At 40.6% G+C, this 17,482-nt stretch overlaps 9 protein-coding genes across 9 annotated transcripts; 4 read left to right on the top strand and 5 right to left on the bottom strand.

Moving 5' to 3' along the window:
* Positions 1-1,097: 1,097 nt before the first annotated feature.
* MIR1 (Mir1p) lies at positions 1,098-2,033 on the top strand (the record flags this gene model as incomplete). The annotated part of the gene is made up of 1 exon (XM_037290506.1): positions 1,098-2,033. The coding sequence occupies one exon, from the start codon at positions 1,098-1,100 to the stop codon at positions 2,031-2,033; it is 936 nt and encodes a 311-aa protein (XP_037146401.1).
* A 379-nt stretch (positions 2,034-2,412) lies between these two features.
* Positions 2,413-3,142, bottom strand: YRA2 (Yra2p; the record flags this gene model as incomplete). Its single annotated transcript, XM_037290505.1, has 3 exons — positions 2,413-2,910; positions 2,998-3,027; positions 3,101-3,142. 3 exons carry the CDS (start codon positions 3,140-3,142, stop codon positions 2,413-2,415), a joined length of 570 nt encoding a protein of 189 aa, XP_037146400.1.
* A 171-nt stretch (positions 3,143-3,313) lies between these two features.
* Positions 3,314-5,440, bottom strand: DOA1 (Doa1p; the record flags this gene model as incomplete). Its single annotated transcript, XM_037290504.1, has 1 exon — positions 3,314-5,440. One exon carries the CDS (start codon positions 5,438-5,440, stop codon positions 3,314-3,316), a length of 2,127 nt encoding a protein of 708 aa, XP_037146399.1.
* A 290-nt stretch (positions 5,441-5,730) lies between these two features.
* Positions 5,731-7,593, top strand: SAC1 (phosphatidylinositol-3-phosphatase SAC1; the record flags this gene model as incomplete). Its single annotated transcript, XM_037290503.1, has 1 exon — positions 5,731-7,593. The coding sequence occupies one exon, from the start codon at positions 5,731-5,733 to the stop codon at positions 7,591-7,593; it is 1,863 nt and encodes a 620-aa protein (XP_037146398.1).
* Positions 7,594-7,707: 114 nt separating this feature from the next.
* Positions 7,708-9,162, bottom strand: TRP3 (bifunctional anthranilate synthase/indole-3-glycerol-phosphate synthase; the record flags this gene model as incomplete). Its single annotated transcript, XM_037290502.1, has 1 exon — positions 7,708-9,162. One exon carries the CDS (start codon positions 9,160-9,162, stop codon positions 7,708-7,710), a length of 1,455 nt encoding a protein of 484 aa, XP_037146397.1.
* A 1,297-nt stretch (positions 9,163-10,459) lies between these two features.
* Positions 10,460-11,686, top strand: CDC11 (septin CDC11; the record flags this gene model as incomplete). Its single annotated transcript, XM_037290501.1, has 1 exon — positions 10,460-11,686. The coding sequence occupies one exon, from the start codon at positions 10,460-10,462 to the stop codon at positions 11,684-11,686; it is 1,227 nt and encodes a 408-aa protein (XP_037146396.1).
* A 473-nt stretch (positions 11,687-12,159) lies between these two features.
* HOC1 (alpha-1,6-mannosyltransferase) lies at positions 12,160-13,497 on the bottom strand (the record flags this gene model as incomplete). Its single annotated transcript, XM_037290500.1, has 1 exon — positions 12,160-13,497. One exon carries the CDS (start codon positions 13,495-13,497, stop codon positions 12,160-12,162), a length of 1,338 nt encoding a protein of 445 aa, XP_037146395.1.
* A 42-nt stretch (positions 13,498-13,539) lies between these two features.
* On the bottom strand, positions 13,540-14,109 carry MOG1 (Ran GTPase-binding protein MOG1; the record flags this gene model as incomplete). Its single annotated transcript, XM_037290499.1, has 1 exon — positions 13,540-14,109. One exon carries the CDS (start codon positions 14,107-14,109, stop codon positions 13,540-13,542), a length of 570 nt encoding a protein of 189 aa, XP_037146394.1.
* A 253-nt stretch (positions 14,110-14,362) lies between these two features.
* UBA1 (E1 ubiquitin-activating protein UBA1) lies at positions 14,363-17,461 on the top strand (the record flags this gene model as incomplete). Its single annotated transcript, XM_037290498.1, has 1 exon — positions 14,363-17,461. One exon carries the CDS (start codon positions 14,363-14,365, stop codon positions 17,459-17,461), a length of 3,099 nt encoding a protein of 1,032 aa, XP_037146393.1.
* Positions 17,462-17,482: the final 21 nt, after the last annotated feature.

Below are 17,482 nucleotides of genomic sequence, written 5' to 3'. Positions count from 1 at the left end.
CCTATCTTGCCATACCAGATAGGGGTTTGACTATCTCTCGCAGTTATCGCTCTGTACGGTGGTATCTGCTAGGACGTTTCTTACGGTGTAGCTGCAAGCACCGCTTATCTACGGCTCGGAGAAGCTTGATCAAGAGACCAGAATGAGACGGCATGTCTGCAGAATGTCGCAGCCAAGATACGGTACCACTCGAAAGAAAGTGGCATCTCAATGGGCAAACCTTCAGCCTCGAGCACTCTGGTGATCGCACTTATAGCCCGGCGGTTTTAGCGCCATCCCTTCCATGGCGAAACGGTGAAGAGTGCGGACTGGGCAATGCAAACTGCAAACTGTTCCTTGCAGTTTCCCCGGTACCTCATTCTACTTACAGCCCCAGTGTACCAATCATATCGGTAGCCGTCTCTACCTGCTCGTTCAGTGTGATAAACTTTCCACCCCGGTTCGATTCTCGTGGTCGTATCTTTTATTGGTTCCCAGCCAATCAGAGCGCTCTGTTTTGTCCAGGCACGTGACCGGACGCTCTAATTTACTACATATGTTGTCGCGCATTGACCTATCTTGCCCCATTCGGCTGACGATATCGCGGGCCCCAGATTGCGCTTCCATCTGTCTTTGAAAGGTGTCATAACCAATACATAGCGCCAATGAAGACATTATATATAGCGCGAATGAAACGTGATATATAGCTTAGAAGGAAGTCTGAGTGAAGGAAGTCTGAGTGAAGAACTGGCTCTCCCCTTCGCGCTCCCGGTTTCTCCGAGTGCTCTTGCTTGTAATCGTGCTGCATTTGCTTGCCATTGTTGATCTCTCAGTGGCTCTCTCTGACTTGTCGCAGCAGAGTTCTTTTTTTCTTGCGCATTTCGCACTTTTTCTATTCTTTTTTTTTAAGTACTCCTACAGTTTTTACGTTGCCCAATACGCGGAGGGCAAAAAAACAGAAATGTGATCTCAGTTTGATTTATAACATTTCATTTTTTTTCTTCAAGTTGATATCTCCAGAAAGTACAACTTGTGTCTTTTTAAGCTGAAAGTAACTGTGTTCAAGTTTCTACTGCTCCTCTCGTAGATCACATACCCCATTCAATTCTCATCTAAAGATGTCTGCTGCCGCTGCTGGTCCCGTTACTCAATACTCTATTTCTGACTATGCCAAATTTGCGCTAGCTGGTGCCATTGGTTGTGGTACCACACATTCTGCGATGGTGCCAATTGATGTTGTCAAAACCAGAATTCAATTAGAGCCAACTATTTACAACAAGGGTATGGTTTCTTCTTTCAAGAAAATTGTGGGTGAAGAAGGTGCTGGTGCTTTGCTGACCGGTTTTGGTCCAACTTTGCTAGGTTACTCGTTACAAGGTTCTTTCAAATTTGGTGGTTATGAGGTTTTCAAGAAGTTGTTCATCGATCTCTTGGGTTACGACACCGCTGTGAACTACAAGAACTCTGTTTACATGGGTTCAGCTGCCATCGCTGAGTTTTTCGCAGATATCGCTTTATGCCCATTGGAAGCAACCAGAATTAGATTAGTCTCCCAACCTTCTTTTGCTAATGGTCTTGTTGGTGGATTCTCTAGAATCTTGAAGGAAGAAGGTGTTGGCTCTTTCTACAATGGTTTCACTCCAATCCTTTTCAAACAAATTCCTTACAATATTTCTAAGTTTTTGGTCTTTGAACGTGCTGCTGAGACTTACTTTGGCATGGCTGGTCCTAAGGATCAATTATCCTCTGCTTCGGTTACTGGTATTAACTTAGGTGCGGGTTTAACTGCCGGTTTAGCTGCTGCTATTGTCTCTCAACCAGCTGATACCCTATTGTCCAAGGTTAACAAAGCAAAGAAGGCTCCAGGTCAATCAACTCTCGGTTTATTGGCACAATTAGCTAAGCAACTAGGTTTTGTTGGCTCTTTTGCTGGTTTACCAACTCGTTTGATTATGGTCGGTACTTTGACCTCCTTACAATTCGGTATCTACGGTACTTTAAAGAAGAGTTTAGGTTGTGCTCCAACTGTTGAAATTGCTGGCTCTGGTCATTAAACTTGATGGCAAGTTGTACGTCTTTTTCAATTTACCTAAAGTTATTATTATTATATTCCCTCTAATATTCATTCAAAACTAAGATAAAAAAAATATCAAGGTGGAAAAACAAATCAGAAATGAAGCACCTGAAAAAAAAATAGCGAGCTATTCAAAGGCAGTTGCTAAATAATATGGTGGTTTGCTGTGTTCTATCTGAGACAATGAAAACACCTATAAATACTTCTCTTCATGGACTGAAAATACAGCTTCTTCCTTGAATTTTATATTCCTGTTGTATATACTAACTGCATGTTATAATGGATATACATGAAAAATCATTTTTCTGTTTAAAACCAGACTTGTAAAGGTCAAGGCAATTATATATATACACATTTACTTAATTATTCATATATTCCTCTAGTTCAGCATCTAGATCTTCTGCTGTGGGTTGTTTAGATTTCAATTTAGGCTGCGTGTTGGCTTTTGAAGTTCTATTTGATTCATAGTGACTACCGCGCTTACCGCGAGACCCCCTTGTGTTGCTGTTTCTGCCTTGACGGCCTTTTAATTCAAAAATCTCGGTCTCGACCTTGGCACCGTTAAAGTCCATTGAGCTGAACTTATTGGCAATACTTTCCATTATACCAAGGTCCGAAAACTCGCACATTGCAGTTCTGTCATCTTTCGTATCATAAATATTGAAGTACGCTGGTTCTCCAAATTCTTTCCACATATCTTCTATCACAAAGTCAGAAACATCTAGCGGAATTTTGGATATTTTTAATCTTTTCTTTGTTGGTTGTCTAAATTGGACATTGTTAAGATCATTGCCTCTTAGTCTCCCTTTGCCAATTCTATTGGCTAAACTGTTTCTCAAATCCCGACGGCGATATTTCTAAAGATATCAATGTCTTCAGGTTAATAAATGGATCATCAAATGAAGAAACACAAAATCTTGTGGTTACACTTTTTTAAAACTTACAGTTACTCGGTGATTCTCATTTGAAGAGTTCTTAAACAATCGAATAATGAAATGTTAGTATAATGGAGCACCCGATTTGTCTAATTGTGTAATCAAGTCGTACCTCTTCCCCAATTATGTGGTTCAATGACTTTTCAAGTGACATAGCGAATTATACGTCTCTCTCGTTCTTCTAATGTCGCTTTTAAAAGTTAAAATAATGCTACTTCGAAATTATCCATTTTTTGCTTACTGCATGGAACGAAAATGGTTTCTTCTCGTCCCGGTTAAATCAGAGAACAAATACGAGATGACAACATATAGTTACTTAGAGTACTTATTTAGCTAAATCCTCATATATAGCACTAAATCTACTGATGTGGCCATATCTTTCTTTGAGCCTTTTTATCCATGGGATTGAATTAGCGAAATGCAGTAATGAAGGCTCTAAAGTTGCTAAATTTCCATACGAGACTAACAATCTATACGCAGCTTCTTCAGACGACTGATACTCTTCCAGTGGAGCATATTTTGTATTTATAGCATCTGAGATGGTTGGTATCACGTCAAGCAAGGAGCCATCTCTCAATATCAGAACACTATAGTTGAAGAGAAGAGTGGACACAGCGATAGCGAGATTTTGAGCTTGTTGTCTTGTTGCATTGTTGAATTGGGTCTCTATCGTTTCGAAAACAGAATCGTACACCTTGTTTGATGACATTAAATGAATACCCCAAAATTCATTCTTGAAACAGTTTACTAAAATCCGGACAGTGAGCATTACGATGGATATGTTACTGTTACCTAGGCCCTCTTCGATGAATTCGCTAATATCAGAAGCTTCTGGAAGCTTATGTGCAATGATTCTGATAATGTCGTATGCTGGAATTTTCGATTTCCATTTCGATCTCATCATAACTGCAAAAGAATACAATAATTCCCAGCTGTCGTCGACGCTTTGAAAAGCTGCACCAATCTGTGCAAGTGCCTCATCATCGAATGTTCCTTCCACAGCATTGAGTTTTACGATGCCGGAAAAAATCTTCTCCGGATTGCAATTATTTATCTGTAGATATTCTTTCACAGGTAAAACCATCATGCTTTTGACGGGCCCACTTTGCGAAGTGGTTTGCTCAAATGAGATGCCACCTGTATTCTTCAAAATGAAGTTAACGACTTGATCCTTGTACGAAAATGGCAATTCATAGCGTGCCAAAAATTGGTCAGCAACGGTGTAAGGATTATCGTTAGCATTCAACGGAAGTTTCAAAGGAGGTTGGCCTTCTTCAATATCTACATCGAATACGAAGTCATAGTTTTTACCTTCAAATTCTTTTTTTTTATCACCACCACTATCGGACCCAATTACATCTCCCACTTTTACCCATTTTCCTTGCGAACATTGATGTGCCTCAATAACTCCCGAAGGATTCTTAACGACTACAATTTGACCTTCTTTTTTTCCCGGCTGTTGGAGAACCTCAAGGGGTGAGAGTTTAGACTCGTCGACACCCATTACCTTTGAATTAATTGATGTATTCTCAACTTCCTTATTAAACTCCCGTATGTCGTTTTCGGAAGCAGCTCTTGAAGCGTCTCTGGTGAAAATTCTGATAACGCTGTCACTACTTCCCACGGCAATGTCACCGTTTGGCAATATGTCAATACACCAGATGGAAATGGCAGGTAATCGAATCACTTGTTTAATAGAACCGTCTTGAGACCAGATTCGGAGAGATCTGTCTTCTCCACAACTAATGAGTTCGCCATTTGGCGCTTCCTTTATACTGTAGACAAAACTTTCATGTCCACTTAAGGTACGCAAAACTCTGCCATTCATATCGCATACTTTTATTTCTCCGTCATTGGAGCAGCTTGCAAATTGGTCTCCCCCTTTTAAAACTTGCAGATGTCTTATAACATCATTATGGAGTCCTGTGAATGTCTTCAGTACCTTGTTCTCCTTCCATAGCTTGATACTTTTATCCGCAGATGCTGTCAGGAACTGATCTACACTATTAGGAATTATCTTGGCATCCCATACTGACCCAGTATGACCTTTTAATTCCCATTTCAGTGTACCGTGTTGCCAAACTTTAGCTGTCTTATCCCAACTTCCACTAATAACATATTCTCCATCGCTACTCAGGCTGCATACATTGCCATCATGTCCGATTAGCGTATACAAAGGATCGTCGCCAAGCTTAGAATCAAGATAAGATCCATTAATCATAGCATCTTTTCCTCCGTAAAATAGTAGCTGGCTTGCAAAGTTATAGCAGACACTATTTAAGAACGAATCATTTTTATCGATGGTTGTGCTATCCCAGGTTCCATTAGTCTGCTTTCTCCACACACATACACATCCATCCCTCGATACGCTCGCAACACGTTCATTGTCAACAACGGCGATATCACGAACATCCTGAGAATGGCCCAACAAAGTTGCACTTAAACTATACATTGACTTAAAATGCCAGATTGGCAAAGACTGATGAACTGTTTTTTTATTCTGTTTTGTTAAATTTCAACTGATTGTTGCACCTTAATGTCTTCTGATGCAATGGATGGTGCTCGGAGGCTCGTTTACTGTAGGAAAACGAAAACAGCTCGTCACGACTCGAAAATCTGTATAAACGCCGAGATTTCAAAGAAACTAAAGAACTAGAAAAACATATGAAATAGCTTGTAGGCGAAAAAGTTTGAATTCAGTTTCTTGTGGTTCTAATCGACAATTCAGGGTCCTAGTAAGTGATGGCAGGACCTCTACTATTTGCAAAGACTTCGGAAGGTTTGCTATTTCAGTCAACAACGAGTCTAGAGAAGAGTCATGTTGTTCATTTGTCTGCGCACGATCAAGTTGTTAGGTCTATAGGAGGCGAAGACTTTCCAACACAGGGAGTGATCAAAATTGCTGCGCTCTTAGGTTTCATTAAGTTGAAGTTGAACCGGTATGCTGTTATTGCTAATAGAGTTGAGGAAACTGGTCGCTTCAATCGCCATACAATCTATAGGGTTGTTGAACATTCTATAGTAGCTGCTAAAGAGATCCAGACCATGGATTCTGATGAGTCGGAGTGTTTGAAATTACTCAATCTGCATTTGAAGAACGGAACATTTTATTTCTCGTATACTTATGATATGACCAATTCTCTACAAAGAAATAGAGAGATAGGCGTAGCATCTTGGAAGACTGCCGACACGAGATTCTTCTGGAATCATTATTTATGCGAGGAGCTGAGAAACTTGGTCAGCGAGGGTTACCAAGTTGAGGATTTTATTCAGCCGATGATCTATGGTTATGCTAAGGTTATTGATACGATCATTAATTCTACTCCAATTTCCTTGGGTCTGATCACAAGACGTAGTAGATTGAGAGCAGGCACAAGATATTTCCGTCGTGGGATCGATGAAGATGGTAATGTCGGGAATTACAATGAAACAGAGCAACTGCTCTTTGTTAAATCATCGTTGGATGGTGATGCACAAATATTTTCCTATTTGCAAATAAGAGGTTCTGTTCCAGTATATTGGGCAGAAATTAACAATCTAAAGTATAAGCCAAACTTGGTTATTGGTGAAAGTTCGTCCCTCAACGCTACTAGAACTCATTTTGATCAACAAAAACAATTATACGGCGATGTTTACTTGGTTAACCTAGTTAATCAAAAGGGTTATGAGCTTCCTGTCAAAGAAGCCTACGAATCTGCTGTACATGCTTTGAATGACTCAGAGTTGCATTACGTCTATTTTGATTTTCATCATGAATGTCGTAAAATGAGGTGGTATAGGGTGAAGTTACTGATTGATCACCTGTCTAAAATGGGCTTGAAAGATTCTGATTTTTTCCAGGAAAAAGTGGGGGCTGATGGGTCCACTGTCGACGTTAAACAACAGCGTTCGACTGTAAGAACAAATTGTATGGACTGTTTAGATAGGACAAATGTTGTTCAATCTGTTTTGGCACATTGGGTATTGCAAAAAGCACTTGAAACCGCCGAAGTTGTGAGAGACGGTGCCCCTTGGGAAAGCGATTTGCCGCTGCTTGCCGCATTTCAGAATTTATGGGCTGATAATGCAGATGCTGTGAGCTGTGCATACTCTGGAACTGGAGCTTTGAAAACAGATTTCACACGAACCGGTAAACGCACTCGTATGGGGGCCTTAAAAGATTTTTTAAACTCAGCATCTCGTTATTATCAGAACAATTTGGCGGATGGCCCAAGGCAAGATTCCTATGACTTATTTTTGGGAAACTTTAAGCCTTATATGACATCTATTCAATCACCATTTCCTGATAGAAGACCGTTTTTTGTTCAACTAATGCCAGTCGTTATCTATGCTGCCTTGACCGTGTTGACATCAACTATAGTATTCCCTAAGGATCATTTTACAAGCAAAAAAAATTTAGCTTTCTTCCTCAGTGCCTCCATTATATTATTCATTTCCACCCGGTCTTTGATCAAAGACGGTATTCAATACGTTAACTGGCCAAAACTGGTAGATGTTGGCTTCTTGGTTGCTCAACAAACGCATGACAAGGAGAGAGTGTTCAAAGGTTTGAGGTTTCTTCCTAGTTCAAAATTTATCAAGCCTGGTTCTGTGAAGAAGGATTGAAAATGTTAAATTCGCAACCAAAGACTTTCACAAGACATCAGAAAAGTAAACTTTTCATTTACATATTTAGATACGACATTATATAGTAGCTAAGAGATTGAGAGCTAATAGTTTCTAAGCACAAAGATCCTCAATAAAAGATTTGACATCTGCAGATTTCATTAGTGCTTCTCCAACTAAGAATCCGCGCACACCCTCCTCCTTATAAGACTGAGCATCTTGGGCAGTAGTGATACCAGATAAAGCGATCAATAAAGTACCATCTGGAATTAACGATACCAAATTGCTTGTAGTGCTCAAATCTACATTGAATGAGTGTAAGTCTCTATTATTGACTCCAATTACTTTGGCATCTATTGTGATAGCGCGTTTCAGCTCTTCCTTCGAGCTAATCTCGACTAAAGGCTCCATTTTGAGGTCATTTTTCGCGTACTGATACAACTCCTTCAATAGTTTATCATCCAGCATCTTCACGATTAGTAAAACGGTATCTGCACCCGCCAATCTGGCCTCAAGTATTTGGTATTTGTTAAATATGAACTCTTTTCTCAGAACACAAGGTCTTTTCGATGAGTCTGAAGAATATTCCAAATCTAGCGCTCTTCTTACATTGACTAAATCTTGTATAGAGCCCTTGAACCAGTGTGGTTCCGTTAAAACTGAAATTGCGCAGGCACCAGCCCTTGCATACTTTAATGCTTGCTCGGCAGCAACGGCGTCCAAGAAAATGTCACCCTTCGATGGAGACGCACGTTTGACCTCCGCCAGCACAGCACCTTTACCAGGCGATGCTTTCACACGTTGATAAAAATCTAAAATAGTTGGTGCCAATCCCAAATCAAAGTTTACCTGCAGATCTTTTAGGGTAAAGCCCGGTATGCTGGATTGTTCTTTTACGTCCTTCTGACGTTGTTGGTAGATTTTATCCAAAATTGACCCTTTAGCGTTCATGCTTTTGAGATTCTTGCTGTTTTCCTCCCAGGTGCCACCAGAGGTGCTCAAAATGTTTCTAATCATTAGATGGCCTTCCTCCGTTAAGATTGATTCCGGATGAAATTGCACGCCCTCAACAGTGTATTTTTTGTGTCTGACACCCATTATGACGCCGTTCTCAGTTGTTGCAGTTACTTCTAGCTCTTCAGGTAAAGATTTTTCAAGGCCAGCCAGTGAGTGGTATCTCGTTACCGATACACCTTGAGGAATATTTCTAAAAACACCTTTGTTATCATGGAATATCGACGACGTCTTACCATGGACGATCTCACCTGCATACGCAACGTCACCACCAAAAACGTCAAACATACATTGCTGGCCCATGCAAATCCCAAAAACTGGTATTTTTCCAATGAAATACTTGATGCAGTCTCTCGAGATACCAGAGTCCGTTTTTGGATGTCCGGGGCCTGGCGAGATGAGCAGAATGTCAGGATTTAATGCTTCAATTTCATCCACACTGATTTTATCGTTGCGGTACACATCCACATTCGCGCCTTCTTGGCATAAGTACTCATAGATATTCCATGTGAAGGAATCGTAGTTGTCGATGATTATAACTTTCTTCGGATTCATATTTGCTACACGATTCCGACTCCGCTGCTCCTTTTATTCAATTGATAGAGCCCCTTATCACAATGCGCAATTCACCAGTATTAATACAAATATCAGCAGAAAAGTGTGCAACCGGTCAGTAATACAACTTTCTTCACCAATCAATTGTTGCCAAATGAGTCAAAGTTACCTGCCAATTTTTCATCAGAGATGGCTGTCCGAGCGAAGTATTGGTGAATCATGAAAAACGTCCGAACTGAACAAATACGGTTACATCTTGCAACTCTCTAAATCAGTCGGTCTCGCATCAAGAGCTACTGAGTCGCAGCTCGAAGGGGGGTATCTGTCTAATTACCATATAGAATTTTGTCTTGCCTGTAAAAAGTTTTGTTTAATGTAGATATTAGCACTGACGTATCGATAGATCCGTCGATGCGTGCACAGTTGCATGATAGTGCAGACCCTTGATGAAATATGAGTGGTTCTGGCTTTCGCAGTGTATACGCCAGTTGGGTTTGAAGTGGCACTCAAAGAAAGAGAGCTAGTTAATGAATTGGTTTTCAACTTGCGCAGGCTTACGCAAACAACCCCCACCAGTTTGAGGTGTGGGGCTTCGTTCCCGATCCAACGCCGGATGGGGACTTCTCTGGTAGGAATTCTTGCCAACGATCGAAAGTGCTGCGTGATTTTCGATCGAAACAGTCTCTTTGATCTTGAATCTATGCAGCTTCAACACTAAAGATACTTTCGTTACCAGATAATTGAAAACTGGCGATGTCGTATGTTTCACCTTTGAGGCATGAATAGAAGCTTCTTCTCCAAGAGCTACATTGATCGAACATGAATGACGCTGTCAGGCATGTGATGGTTACGTTTGAGACGCAAGTTCAGAATTACCGTGTCGCCATTCCGTAAGAAGCTGACTATCAAAGACAATCAAATAAAAAGGAAGCCATAGTTCACACATTGTGTCCACGAGTATCGGCTGATTTTGGAAGTACCGTCCGTCTACGATACATGGGCGCTACCGGGACTTCATCCTAGTTGAACCTCATAAGAAGCATAGTCTTGTTTAAACGTCAACCTTGGTTTATAATAAGCTTATGATTTGCATGAACTTTAGATATGTTGTGAGATCTTAAAGATGTGTCCGGAATTTGTCCGATTTGCGTTTCAAAAAGTTGAGAATGGCGTTGAAAACATACAAAGGAGGGCGTCTGGATCAACAGGGCACACGTAAATAGATCATAAATACAGAAACGCGTATATTGTTATAACGACTACACAGGGATATTATACGTCAATTGAAGAACCAATAATGGCTACTATAGTTGAGGCATCGTCCACGTTGAGGAGAAGAAAGCATCTCAAACGTGGGATCACATTCACGTTAATGGTCGTTGGACAGTCCGGTAGTGGCAGATCCACTTTCATCAACACACTCTGTGGACAACAGGTCGTGGATGTTTCTACTACGGTGATGCTACCTACAGATACTTCGACCGAAATAGATCTTCAGTTGCGGGAAGAGACAGTTGAATTGGAGGATGACGAAGGTGTGAAAATACAGCTAAATATCATTGATACGCCAGGATTTGGTGACTCGCTTGATAATACATCGTCCTTCGAGGTCATTTCAGATTACATTCGTCATCAGTATGATGAAATCTTGCTGGAGGAGAGTCGTGTTAGAAGAAACCCAAGGTTCAAAGACGGCAGAATACACTGCTGTCTATATTTGATCAATCCAACAGGCCATGGTTTAAAGGAGATCGACGTCGAATTTATCAGGCAGCTGGGATCAATTGTCAACGTAATCCCAGTGATCAGTAAATCTGACTCCCTCACTCCTGATGAGCTGAAGCTCAACAAAAAATTGATGATGGAAGATATCGACAGGTTCAACCTTCCAATATACAATTTTCCGTTTGACGAGGAGGACATATCCGAAGAGGACTATCAAACGAACTCTTATCTTCGTTCTTTGCTGCCATTTTCAGTGATTGGTTCAAATAATGTTGAAAACCTTGGTGACGGGACCATGATTCGTGGTAGGAAATATCCGTGGGGCATGTTAGATGTCGAAGATTCTTCGATATCAGATTTTGTCATTCTGAGAAACACCTTGTTAATTTCGCATTTGCATGACTTGAAAGACTACACACACGAAGTTCTATATGAAAGGTATAGAACAGAAGCTTTATCGGGCGAAGCAGTTCCATTTTCAAAGGGACCTGCTAGCGCCATTGGTACCTCTGCAATTATTTCATCATCCCAATCGGAATATGTTGCTTCCCCCCAACTTTCAACAGCAAATCAATCTACCAAAACGGCTGCTACGACACCAGCTCAAGATACCTATTTGGCCAGAGAGGAGCAGATAAGGTTAGAAGAGGAGAGATTAAAAGCATTTGAAGAGAGGGTTCAACAAGAATTAGTACTTAAAAGGAAAGAACTTTTAGAAAGAGAACAGGAATTGAGAGATATTGAGGATAGAATAGAGAGGGAAGCTCGCCTTAAACAAGAGACAGAGGCGGAATTGTAGGCCATCCATTTTTTCAGTATTGCATGTTATATAACAATTTTTTACTCTATAAAAGTTAGGGCAATCCTTCGCGTCACCGCCAAAACGACAAAATTATATACTACCAAAAAAAATTTTCGTGAACTCGCACGTATATAAAGAGAGCGAAATATGATGGAGAGATACGAAAATTTCTTTCCAAGATCAAAGTAAGAATCTTGTGGCAGCAGGTTTACCACAATACGGCGTAGTGCAGCTGTCAAATTCAGTAGATTTTTTCATTGCACGGCTCTTAAATAAATGCCACACTAGTCTTGGAAAGGATAGTCATACATGATGAGCAAACAGATAGGGACAACAGATCTAATAAGTGACGAGGAAAGTCTATTTAGCCCAGTTTTTAGTAGAGCTTTGGGCACATCTCTGAATATCTATCCTTTTATTCTTGCAGTTGGAAACGCCTGTGTGTGTTTACATTATTTATTATACAGTTATCAGTTACCCTCGACTTTTGGCACTGCCTTCCAAGACTTTTTGCCTTTGTGAGATGCGAAATAGAGATTTTTCCATGCATCATTGTTTTTTATTTCAGAAGGCGCATTAAAGGAATAAGATGGGAAGACAAGGATATCACTGATTAATTTAGGAACACGTAAGTCTTGGAAATCTTTCCAAGTGGTCTTTTCTGTTATTCCACTCCTCATGTAATCGTTGAGGTAAGTAAATATGACATCTGTCCAAAGTCCAGAACCTGTCCATGACATAATGGTCAAATCGTTTCTTAAATTGACGTTTGAGTCTTGATCCTTTTGACGTTCAAGGGTCTTTTCGGTTATCTGAGCAACTATTTCTCTTAGAACTGGATGGCCTGCCTTCGCCTGGATTATCCAGGTCGAAAATTGCAACCTTCTTACAAATCGAGATTTCCAATCAGGAGCACTTGCGTCGTGCTCTATTCCAAGTATCAGTCCAATCCTATGAGGCTCTACGTTTTCAGGAATCCAATTGGGTATCGCTTGTATTGGAGCAGTGTCCACGTCGGCGTATACACCACCACGAGCCAATAAGACAAGGTATTTGAAAAAATCGATTTTTAAAATTTTAGACGGCAAAGCGTCATATGCTTCGATCACTTCTGGAATGGAGCCGTAGAAATAATGCACCAAGGCGTTAGCCATATCATCGTTTGTGACTTCGTGCACAAAACCTGGGTTTTTTTCTCTCCATTGCGCTTCCTGTTCATGTGTTTTGACAGATTCGCTTTCGATCGATGACTTAGTTTGCCAGATAAAAGCCGGAAACTTGTGATTTCCATCATATTCAAACGTGTATGCTAATCTTTCACGCAGTGTACCTTGAAGAGGTGTCTCTTTTAAGTTTTGGATCTTTTTTTCCAATATGCGGCGTTGCCTCTCAAATTGCCTGGCTTGATCTTCTTGTTTACTCTTGATTTCATTAGCCAATTGTTCAAAATGTTGTAACAGATCGGCTTCGCTCTTTTGATTCGATGCAGCTGTGTTGATGCTCTGACTAATCTCCTTATTAAGGTTCTGCAAAAGATTCTGTAGATCTGCAGCCTTTGAGTTGTTCAAAAACCTCACCAGCATTATAGCAATGATAAGTGCCGGAACACAGATCAACAAGGCCAGTTTCAAATTAATGCCACGCTTACCTTTAGACATAATAGTCACCTCTAGTATATTTAGGCTCCAAAAAAGCAGACAACCGTTCCTTATGCCTCGAGATACCGTTTTATTTCCTTTCCTTACATCGTTTGACACAATTCTTGTTTTCAACTTGTGAGAAACTTCATTTTGGCGTTTCCAAATCATGCTTTACGATGTCTAACCGCCTACATTGCGTGCTTACTTACACTATACAAAAAGAGAGCCATCTACGACTTTGAACTCCCGTACCATGCTCTTTAGCAGCTCATATGCGGTGGTTGCTCTTTCAGGCAACCTGTTTTTAGCAAGCTGATCGAGCTCAGCATGCATTGCAGGCTCCACAGGCACATTGATCGTGATCACAACGTCGGTAGAAAACTCCGCTAAACGTATCAGCCCTACACAAAGCACCACTGTCTCTTTTTTCTCCTGCTTGCCCCATTTATCTATCGACTCTGTCGCGACACAGCACTGACTTCCATTTGCTAGGGTCTCGTGTTCGACCATGGACATATTCCTGCCGGCATTCAAGTCTGTTATTTCCTCCAGATGAACTTTAAGAGCCCCATAGTCATTAATCTCAGAAACCCGTTCCAGCAAGTCCACAACAATACTCTCATTCAGCCCCAACCCATCCTCGAATTTTTCACCAGTCTCACGACTGTTGACAAATATTTCCTGGGTATCCGGTACCTCACGCAATAACGAGGCATCTAAGAAACCTTCTGGTAGCACTGTACTAATAGCGCCACCATAAAGATCTAATTTTTTAAGCATAACCGATATACTGAAATCTATGAACTCTGTATGCTCCACTAAGAGGTTCAAGTCTCTTCATTGTAATACCTGCCTGAAAAGATGAGCCTCAGTTTGTTACCCGCTCTGGCGGCTCGGTGGCAAATCTCAAGAACGCCGAGAGGGCAAGGCGGCATGGAAGGGGGTTCCACAAATAAGCAAGTACGCAACTTACTGATATGAAGGGCCCTGAATATCCTGACATACATCAAAATATTGAGACAATCTTTGAGTTATGAGTGCTATTGATAGTGTCAATGTGGATCCCAATGCGTATGACCTCGATAATGCTGACGGCAGTATCGATGAGGGTCTGTATTCCCGTCAGTTATATGTCCTCGGAAAAGAGGCCATGTTGAGGATGCAGCATGCCAACGTGTTGATCATTGGTCTACAAGGTCTGGGAGTTGAAATCGCGAAGAATGTTGTGCTTGCAGGTGTCAAGTCTCTCGATTTGTATGACCCGGCGGCGGCAGTCCTGCAAGATTTATCCACACAGTTTTTTCTCACAGAGGCAGATTTGGGTAAACCAAGAGATTGCGTGTCAAGAGATAGATTGGCTGAATTGAACTCTTATGTGCCAGTAAAGGTAGTAGAATCTTTGCAAGATGAGGAAACGTTACAAAAATATCAAGTCATTGTTGCAACAACCACAGTGTCCTTACAGGAAAGAATCCAACTGAACAACTATTGCCATGCCAAACATATTAAATTCATTTCCACGGAAACAAGGGGGTTTTTTGGTAGTGTCTTTGTTGATTTCGGTGAAAACTTTACTGTTTTGGACTCAACAGGCGAAGAGCCAAGAACGGGTATTGTGTCCGACATTGAACCCGATGGAACCGTCACCATGCTTGACGAAAACAGGCACGGTCTCGAAGATGGTAACTTCGTCAAATTTTCTGAAGTGCAAGGACTCGAGAAACTCAATGACGGTACTCTATTCAAAGTTGAAGTTTTAGGGCCGTTTGCATTCAAAATAGACCCTGTTTCACAATATGGTAAATATAAAAAGGGTGGCATGTTCACTGAAGTTAAAGTTCCAAAACAGGTGTCTTTTAAATCCCTTCAGAATTCCTTAGCCGAACCAGAAATTGTTTTTTCAGATTTCGCCAAGTTGGATAGATCAGGTCAATTACATTTAGGCTTTCAAGCTCTAGATCAATTCGCTTCCGATCATCAAGGCACATTACCAAGACCTTTAAACGATCAAGATGCTGCTGAAGTGATCAAATTGACGGAAGATTTAGCTTCTACTTATCCATCTGTTTTGGGCGGATCCGATGTTTCAGTTGATAAAGAATTGATAAAAGAGTTGGCGTTCCAGGCAAGAGGTGACATTCCTGGTATGGTAGCTTTCTTTGGTGGTTTAGTCGCACAGGAAGTTTTGAAAGCTTGTTCAGGTAAATTTCAACCTTTGAAACAATTTATGTATTTCGATTCTTTGGAATCATTACCAGATCCTAAGAGTCACATCAGAACTTTAGAGTCTACGAAACCTATCAATTCTCGTTACGATAATCAAATTGCCGTTTTTGGTCTTGACTTTCAGAAAAAAATTGCAAATTTGAGAGTTTTCCTGGTGGGCTCTGGGGCTATTGGTTGTGAAATGCTCAAGAATTGGGCTCTCATGGGATTAAGCTCTGGATCTAATGGTAGCGTTATCGTAACCGATAATGATTCTATTGAAAAATCCAACCTAAATCGTCAATTTTTATTTAGACCAAAAGATGTCGGGAGAAACAAATCTGAGGTCGCTGCAGAGGCAGTCTGTTCAATGAATCCAGGTTTGATTGGTAAAATTGACTCTAGAATTGATAAAGTGGGTCCCGAAACGGAAGGCCTGTTTGACGATGCATTTTGGGAGAGTCTTGATTTTGTTACAAATGCATTAGATAATGTGGATGCACGTACGTACGTTGATCGTCGTTGCGTTTTCTACAGGAAACCTTTGTTAGAGTCCGGTACCTTAGGTACAAAGGGCAACACGCAAGTGGTCATTCCAAGATTAACGGAATCGTATTCCTCCTCTAGAGATCCACCAGAGAAGTCGATTCCCTTGTGTACTTTGCGTTCATTTCCTAATAAAATTGATCATACAATTGCATGGGCTAAATCCCTTTTTCAAGGTTATTTTACAGATGCTCCCGAGAATGTCAACATGTACTTAACGCAGCCTAATTTTGTTGAGCAAACTTTAAAGCAGAGTGGTGATGTTAAATCTATTCTAGAGAATATTAATGACTCGTTAAGCAAAAGACCATTGAGCTTCGATGATTGTATTATATGGGCGAGATTAGAATTTGAGAAAAAGTTCAATCATGATATCAAACAGTTGTTGTATAATTTTCCCACAGATGCGAAGACATCAAATGGTGAACCTTTTTGGTCCGGGCCTAAACGTGCTCCTACTCCTTTGAACTTCGATATATCAAATCCTGATCATTTTGACTTCGTTATAGCCGGTGCAAATCTGCGAGCATTTAACTACGGACTGAAAGGTGACGTAAATATGCCCGATAAAACTCATTACGCGAGGGTGATAGATAGTATGACAATTCAAGAGTTTTCTCCAAGATCTGATATCAAAATTCAAGTAAATGACGAAGATCCTGATCCAAATGCAGATAAACAAGATTCAGGCGACTCCTTATCCTCATTGGCAGCGGAACTTCCTGATCCTTCATCTTTGGTAGGGTTTAAACTAGATCCTGTGGAATTCGAGAAAGATGATGACACGAATCATCATATTGAGTTTATAACTGCCTGTTCAAACTGCAGAGCTCAAAACTACTTCATTGAAACAGTTGATAGACAAAAGACTAAATTCATTGCAGGTCGTATTATTCCTGCAATAGCTACTACAACCTCTTTGGTAACTGGACTTGTCAATTTGGAACTATACAAAGTCGCAGATGGAAAAACAGATATTGAACAATACAAGAATGGCTTTGTTAATCTAGCGCTTCCATTCTTTGGGTTCTCCGAACCTATTGCTTCGGCTAAAGCAAGTTACAACGGTAAGACATACGATAAAATATGGGATCGGTTTGATATACAAGGTGATATCAAATTAGCCGATTTGATCAAACACTTTGAAGAAAAGGAAGGGTTGGAAATTAGCATGTTATCGTACGGGGTGTCATTATTATATGCTTCCTTTTTCCCACCCAAGAAGCTGAAGGAGAGAATGAACTTTACGATCACTCAGTTGGTCAAATTCATCACAAAAACAGAGGTACCACCTCACGTTCGTACCATGATTTTAGAAATTTGTGCTGATGATAAAGAAGGTGAGGATGTAGAAGTACCATATATTACTATTCACTTGTAATCGAAACTTACTTTCTCTCAA

The sequence above is a fragment of the Zygotorulaspora mrakii genome, chromosome 7 (assembly GCF_013402915.1).
Source record: "Zygotorulaspora mrakii chromosome 7, complete sequence".
NCBI lineage: Eukaryota > Fungi > Ascomycota > Saccharomycetes > Saccharomycetales > Saccharomycetaceae > Zygotorulaspora > Zygotorulaspora mrakii.
This window is presented reverse-complemented; position numbering and strand designations above follow the sequence as displayed.